The sequence below is a fragment of the Amblyomma americanum genome, chromosome 6, assembly GCF_052857255.1.
Source record: "Amblyomma americanum isolate KBUSLIRL-KWMA chromosome 6, ASM5285725v1, whole genome shotgun sequence".
NCBI classification, from domain to species: domain Eukaryota; kingdom Metazoa; phylum Arthropoda; class Arachnida; order Ixodida; family Ixodidae; genus Amblyomma; species Amblyomma americanum.
Window position 1 is genome coordinate 64,253,467 of NC_135502.1, and position 8,148 is coordinate 64,261,614.

An 8,148-nucleotide genomic window follows, 5' to 3' on the forward strand; every position below is an offset into this window, starting at 1 on the left:
CACATGTCTGGCTAAAGTGCTTAGGCCTTTGACGCTAAGTAAAAAAAAAAAAACTAGAACATATGAAAAAGTTTGCTTTGTGTACTTTTCCTTCAAGCGTGTCTGTATAAGGACGTACGTTGTCTCGTCTGCACGCCTATGTGGTTGCCATAATGTAAACTTGTGCAAATACGCCAGCGGTGTCATCTGTTTTTCTTCGCTAGAGAAAATTTAGCTACCCACTCTACAAACAGCTTTTTTCTGCTAGAAGATATTATTTGGGGCTACTTGGTTCGCCTTTCTTTCAAAGCAGAAAAATGCACCTCCAAAAAACCAAGCGCAAAACAGACAGTCCAAGAGGAACTGGGTGCGCGATCCAGTGTTTTTTCTGCGTTTGTCCTCAACCTGCTCTAGTTCAACGCTTTCTACAGTTTCATATTTATAGTCGTACCACATTTCAGCATGAAATTTCCGATTTGTCATGCAACTAACTTTGTCGATATAGGTGCTGCATATTACCTCAGCGCTCTCTATTTTTCCATGTGTGAATTTTTATGCGAACACGATAAATGCACAACTTGCTCAAAAACACTTTTCCCTCATGGCTGAACCGCTTTTGTACGTAAAACCCCTTAACCCAAAGAAAAAACACTTTATCACAGTTTAATAAAGTGACCATGCTTTCTATTCTGTAAACAAATATAGTGAACAGGTGTCGCTATTTCATGCGCGATATTGGAGTTGCCCTGCTGCTTATTACAGCAATACGGTAAAACAAATAAAAATGATTAGGCACAGCTGAAACGATGAAGATACATTTTGTTTTTGTTTTTTTTGGTGAAGGGAAGATAAAAATTGCTTTCGAACATGCACGACTTGTTTCACACCAAAAGAAACGAAGATAAGGTCGGTAATAGGAGACTCACCTGAGCATGTACAATATCTTTCCATTCGGATTAACACGCACCAAAACGTTCGGCACAGTGACGTACTGGAACTCGGCATGTTTAGCATTGGCAAAGAAAACTTCTGGCTTCCATATTCTTTGTACAAGTTTGGGATCATTGAGATCCAGCGGTCTGGACACGTTTGGGCTTGTCAAGCGGTCATCTTGCCAAGTCTGTCGAAGATAAAGGTCCACTTCGTAATCCTAGGAAGAAGAAATAAATTCATTAGCATGAATTCTCTTTAATTTTGTTTTGAATACGTGATTTAAGAACTGGCATTTTTTAGTTTTTCCAGTGATGATAATATTTTTCAATTTGCAATCGTTCGTAGTGATACCACTTGTACGACAACATGCGCATTACCCGTCGTCATGGAATACCATGACTTTGCTTCATTACTATATGTCCCATTGAAAAGCACTGATCTTTGTGTCCCCCTAATTTTCGGTAAACACTTCTTAGAATTAGGGTCATAAAAAAGAATCGCTGTATTTACCGAGACAAGCATATACTTAAGTTTTGCTATTTTTAAGCAGCTGAGCCGGCAGTTGAAAATCTTCTCCCTGGGAATCTTAATGTACACATTTTGTTCATGTAGAATTATTTAAAACATTTACGCTACTCCTTTTACTGGCGGCAAATAAGTTAACTTTTCAAGTTGCACAAATTTCTTAAGCTTTACAAGATATTTATCACACACTAGTCTTATGGTTTGGGACGTTAAAGCCATGCGGCTTTAAGGGGACGCGTTTTTTAAACCAAGCTAAACAAAGCGATCCAAATATCTCTTGCAGATGTTATTTATTTATTTAAATACCTCATGGGCTCCGGCTGGAGTATTTTGTTAGGGGGTTACATAACCTGGGCGCGAAACATGCAAATAGAAGATGCTTATTTTAACACCGTTATACAATAGTAAACAACAAACCAGCAAATAGAACTAAATTGAAAAACACACTTCAGAACAAACTTAAGAAAAAAACATTTCATAAAAAAATGCTACTTATTTTTGTTTCAAAATAACATATTCTGAGATGAGAACAATGTTGTCAGGTACGCCGTTAGCTGCACTTATCTGTATTCTGAACATGAGGCTAACGAAAGTAGCCACTATGGCTCACTGGTCACAAACTACATCGGCAACTCCATGAAACCAAACCAGCCTTTTAGTGTTACACTTCTTCCTCTCACACTAGACATTTATACCTTACTTTTCACGCTACCAAGAATGCTCGTTTTGAAATAAATGTTTTTGTTACGTAAATGTAGGGCACTTACAATGGTAACAAAAACAAGTTGTTTGCTCTTGTTAATTGTTTTGTACCATAAAAATATATCAGGTGGTTTTATTACACAGCCTGTTGCTCTAGGGTATGAAGCAAAGCATATAAAACTCACCTACAAGCATCTTCAGGCATAGGCCTTAGGTCTAGAACATTCACTTGTATGATGGGGGAAAAATTTTTGCTTCAATAAAAAAAAATTCCATAAGCATAAACGCCAATGATGGCAGCCGAACTTGACCTGGTTCTTTAGATATTACCGACAGACTACTCCGCCTCATTAAAAACAACGCGAAGCTTCAGGATGATGTTGGTAAGAGCGCCGGGCGACGGTACGCGTTGCAAAGATGCTGAAGAAAACGAGAATTTATGAAGCCCACTTGTCACAACAAGTTTGTTGAAGCGATCCCAATCGCAGTAAGCGGAGACGTCGGGTACTTTAAGCGGCCTCCCAATGCAAACTAAGGGCTTAACATTAGAATGCTGGCCTAAGTGACTACATTACCGATGCTGAAGGACTGACAAAGAAAATGAGAAATAGGCCGCATTCAATGAAAGATTCCATTGAACATTCATGCCGAGCAGTGCCCAGAGTTTGCTATTTTTTCAAACGATTTTAGTAAATTCGCCTCAGTTACGCTTCTTGTAGTTGGTGGTAACGGTTTTATTCGAGAAAAACTATAAATACTAGAAAAAAGAACTTACCATTGTAGCAGGATTTATGGAGCCGAAACTGCGTATGTAAATTTCGCAGGCCACTTTTGTCGGCGTCCCTGCAATTGCGAAGCACACTTCGTAAGCGCATATTCTGTAAGGACAAAGCTCCAAGCCCCCCCTCCCAACCTCTCACACACCCACATATACAAAAAAAGAGAAATAGAAATAATCGAAGCGCTGGGCTGCTATGTCTTCCTTCGTCCCTAAGTACGTCTATTAAGCAATATTTTTATTGCTTTGAAGAAAACTGAATCTCTCAATAGCATTCCTCTCGTTTAGCTTAGAGATTCTCGCGAGAAAACTGCAAAGCGCCCGATTTGAGGATGCTCTCACAACGGGCGTTATCCAAGAAAATAGAAAACAAAGCACAGGAAAAAAAAAACAGGTCGCAAAAAGGTGCACATCGTCTGAAAAGAGTACTTATATTTGCCTGCCATCCACAGTGTTCATTCCTTCAGCGCCTCTTTCTGCCTGTCTATCTATCCTCATTGCCTTCCTGTAGTGTTGCCAAGGCTCAGTCTCCGCACGCCTACTGACGGCAACTTTTACTGCACGTTCGCAGTGCTTACACCCTAGTGTGTGCTACCCCCTCTCTCGGTTCTACCCTCTTTAGTCAAAGCATGGTGTGGCGCCTGCCTTTGCGTCCTCTCGGGTTTATTTCCGTCTGTCGCGGAGTACACCCTCCGGAGCGGTAATTCTATTTATCCGCCGAGCCAGTCGGGACTGCCGTCTTTTTGCCGCTCTATTCGTACACAGCAAGGAGCGCCACTGCTCCTTTTCCCTCGAAGTTTTCTCCAGCGCTACTCTTTTCCAGAGCTCAAGCGTTTGTAGAAAAATAAACAATTCCTTATCACGTAAAGCCCTGTGCACATTGTCAACAATCTTGTGCTTGAATAATCTCAAAGAAGAGGAAAAATTTGGTGGCGTCTAATCTCACTTAAGCAGAGGAACGTCTCCTTTGTCGGCGAAAGTGGTGTCATAAAGAGACAACCTTGAAAATGCTGTTTTTCAGCCTTACTGGTTAGAACAATCGTCAACTGTAAAATATGCAATAAAAATAAAAATTTCGCAACAATGTCCGCGGTATACATCCTTTGGGTCCGACCTGTTTTATATACATGCTTAAGTGACACTGCTAATTACCGCCTTGATTTTATCTTTATAGTCGAGTGAGGTGAAGCTAATGCAAAATGAAAAAATGCATTTAAATTGCAGAAGGAAACACAATTATCAACCTGCTGCAAAGTCTTTTTCCTGCACAAATACCGGAGTTAAAACCATAATTTCCAGGTGATATGATAAATGTACAACCTATTCTTATTTTTTACCTAGTTCCATGCTCCGCAATGAGACTTCTTACCGATGTCGTTCCGTTAAGCTATCTTTATTTTATGCAGGGCTTCCAAGATTCATTGCATTTAAAATCACGTCAAAGATTTCTTTGCACAGAAGAGAGTTAGCGCGCGCCAGTTTTCACAAAGTAAGACTGAAACAACGAAGAAGTCTCCAACGTGCAGCTTGATGTTCCCTTGAGAACAGAAGGGCCTTCTACGCATTGTGCTAAATACGAATACGATCTACTCCTTAACAGCGCAGACATTTTGGTTGGTCGCAGTAAGCTTTGAGTTAGGAGCTTTGAGTTAAATAGAAATACTCAGCTTTTTGTTGTTAATATAATTTCTAAACTGAAAAGTGTGAAGTAGTAACACCTGAAGCACAGTGCAACTCGAACCTGTAGCTGGGCGGTTATGTTATTCTAATTGTGAGCACCGTCAGTACGCGCTTTAGTTTTTAGATTATCAAGACAGATTTTGAATGCAGGCGGAATTTCAAAGAAAACAGCGCTTATACGATGAGGCTGCGAGCGCATGTGAAAACCTCAGAAGGACTAAAGCAAACAGTACACTAGCAAAGTAATGCATCTTGAAGCCACGACATGTGAAAGGAAACTAAATTTTAGCCTTTCACACTAAAACTGGGAATGCACGTCACGTATATTCTCACTATATCCTTGCGTTTTTTCAAGGCATTAGATGGAGCTCAATAAGCCGCCGCAATTTTCCTTCTTCTGTCGTACACATATATCTGTTGCTATCAAAACGAGGTATAAGAGAATGGAGAAGTCAGCCAAAGAGACGTACCCAAATGGGTTGTAGGAAGCGCTCGTCTGTCGTATGTTCTTAATAGATCGTCTAGCTTCTCCAGGTCGTCCAACGCTCCGTTTGATCGCCTAAAGAAGATGACATGTGATGATCATATAGAATAAATAATAGTCGCCCTCCAAAGAGAAGTCGGAAAGAAGGCAATTTCTTCATTATCATTGTCACGGTAATCTTGCTCGTTCTGTGTAATTTCAGAGACTGAAAACATCGTTCCCAACAGACGTCACTCATATGTTTTTTTTCCTGGCTAGAACAGTTCCATTGTGTCATTTGGCCTTCAATGTATCTTAAAAGTAAGCTAAGCTGAAGATATATCGTAGAACAGAGAAACATAAGCTGTAGTGACAGGCAGAGCGCCGGGGATGAAAATGAGATCACTTTCGGCTCAAGTGCGGTTCCTGATATTCCGCTCCCTTTACGGCTTCCTGTCATGACTGCCCAGCGCCAGCAGCATACGAGACAGTACAATCTCCGTAGCCCGGGCCATAACAGAGTGGCATGTTCACCCAGAAACCTTCGCCTAACTTATTTCGAGGGCGAAGCGTGGCTTCTGAGTTCAGCAAAAAAAGTTATTTGAGGAAACATGAACTTTCTTCGGTTTGTCGTGAGACTTGTTTACTAACATGCAAGGGGGACCTTTTTTTTGTGGTTGAGGTGTGCTCGAAATACAGAACATAATGGTGGAATAAAAGCACATGGCAGGAAAAAGATCAGTACTGAGTGCTACACTAGCACGTTTATCCAAAAAAGTAGCTTAACTTCGAGCATAACTAGTACCTACAATTTGCCATTGTTGCTATTTGCGGTTCGCTCGCCTAACTTCAAAATGACGTAACGTGTTGCGTTTAGCGGAAACAAGGCCTCTTCAAAAAATGAACAATGGCTTCTAAGGAGGCTGCTTTTATATATGTTCCGCAGAAGAACTCTCCTGTTGTGCGAACAGGCTGCAAAGCGTTACGCACTGAGTATAAGCGAAAATGTTGTTTGTAGGCGGTCTACCTGTACAGGTTTCGTTTAAGGAAACTAAATGGTAGTTCGATGAATACCATCTTGTAATGCACAAATTAAATTTATTTTGTACTAGCATGCTCTGACCGATTTTTATCGAATGAATATTTCGCATTGCACGGGGGCTGTAGTATCGCGCGAGTGACCCTAGACACTTGTTTTAATAAATTCAGGCCCAGGCAAAGAGAACCACTTACACAGACTGAAAAAGCAAACGAACCATCCGAGCACACTCACCTCTCCTGCGCGAGCGTCGACTCAATGAGCGATAGCGTGACGTATGCGCGCCAGGCGCTCAGCACTGACAGCAGCGTGCGCATCGTCCTGGCCCCGTCAGAGCTCCAACGCCGCGTCTGGAGCTCCAGCCACGGTCGACCGGGCCTACCCTGCCAGCCGTGCTCCGGCTCGGGTCTCGACTGGGGCGCAGGCGCGCGCGCTTCAAACCCCGACGGGCGAGGAGGTTGCAAGAAGAGAGAGAGGGTCGGGCCGCACCCCCCCCCCCCTTTTTTTTTTCTCTGCCGTCGCTCTCAGCAATCGCGCGCGCGAAGCGGCAACCCGGCGCGTACGAATGCGGTCGGCCAAAAGCGGCGTCTGCCGCTCTCGAAGCGTCGGTGCGCCTCACACTTCGCGGTGATTTCCGACTCGCTTTGAAAGCCGGAGACTCGGCCGCACCAGTGGGCTGGGGAAGAAAAAAAAAGCGACATCTATAAATTGAAATCGAGGAGCTGGAAGAGTGATTGAGTCGTAGGAGAGGAACTAGAGATTAAGGAGGCGCGATGCAGTCTGGCTCCGGAAGTGAAAGCTGACCGCGTGTTCTCCCGTCGAATTAGGCACGTACGCAGCACGCATTCAGGGCCGTTTTGTCCCAGACGAATAAGTTAACGCAGCCTAAGCTGGGACCCTCAGCGCCGTTGGATTCCGAGATTTTTCCTCATTAGTTTTTGAGCAGCGCTGTACTACAGGAAGACTCCACACAATCCTTGCACGGTTATTTTTATTTATATCTTTTGATTTGGAAAAAAAGTTTCGTACCCATGTTCATGCTTTATGGCGAAAGCAATATCAAGTGAAGCTTCGTCGTGTTTGTGTGTTCCCTTCCTTTCTTAAGTCACCTGAGTTCAGTTTACATCTTTTTTAACCTTCCATGAAAATGGGCAGCTGAGGCCAAAATTCGCTACTAATCTTCCAAAGAAAAATTCTTCTTCATTAAGGCATATTAAACAGAAATACGTAGATTGACTTCCGTAGCTTCACAACAACTCGATAGTGCTATGCAATACAGGCTGACGCCGTAATAAAATATGTATCACAATTGAGGACCACAAAAAACACCGAGCTCGAATCTTTCTAACAGCGAGAAAAAAGAGGCTAAAGTGCTTTAAATCTGATGCAATAACCTTGAAAAATTCAATTGACGACAAAGAACGAGCTTTCTCCTTTTCATATGTCATTGAAAAGCGGGCGCAGGACGTCGTGCCAAGCTAGCGATTTCGTGAAACATTAATAACGCTTGTCATCCGCAAATAATCAAAATAAATGGCCATGCCATCTTTTTGTACCAATTGTCTTTATAAGGGAGTTGGAGCGGAAGTATCTTCTGAGACCCTGTATTATAGTTTATTTCATAAAATTTTTCTCACACTGGGGTTAAAGCATAATGGATGCATTTGAGTCTTCAGTGAGCCAGAGTAAGTCATGTTTTGCTGCTTTTTGAACTCTGTACTATTGTTAGCCACTGTAGGTACTGATAGGCTCGTGATGGATTCCTTCCGGAGCGTAAAATTGTCAAATTAGTCAATAAACAGAAACTGGTTTTAGAAAAAAAATGGGAATCGGTTTTTCAAGAAATTAGTTTTTCTTTCACTAGAAGCGACAATTTAATTTGATACAAGCGCGAGAGAGCATGTGCAAAGCCATTGCGCTGGTTACAATAGAAGATGACGAGCACATGACTGTATAAGCCGAGGTAATTATATAAAAAGGGCCTGCGACAATTTATTGACCATGGCTAGAGCGCACTCGACGATGGACAGCTTGCGGCGCTCGAGCGAG

General features: G+C 42.4%; 1 protein-coding gene across 1 annotated transcript in view; it reads right to left on the bottom strand.

Annotated features, from left to right (window-relative positions):
• Positions 1-6,534, bottom strand: part of LOC144093606 (glycine receptor subunit alphaZ1-like) — a 15,115-nt gene extending 8,581 nt beyond the window's left edge. Inside the window, exons 1-4 of the mRNA XM_077627165.1 lie at positions 6,334-6,534; positions 5,068-5,156; positions 2,915-2,982; positions 906-1,129 (exon numbers count right to left, since the gene is read on the bottom strand). Of these exons, the coding sequence (XP_077483291.1) occupies positions 906-1,129; positions 2,915-2,982; positions 5,068-5,156; positions 6,334-6,416 (464 nt within the window). The 5' untranslated portion in view covers positions 6,417-6,534. The remainder of the gene's footprint in view (positions 1-905; positions 1,130-2,914; positions 2,983-5,067; positions 5,157-6,333) is intronic.
• Between the last annotated feature and the right edge of the window lie 1,614 nt (positions 6,535-8,148).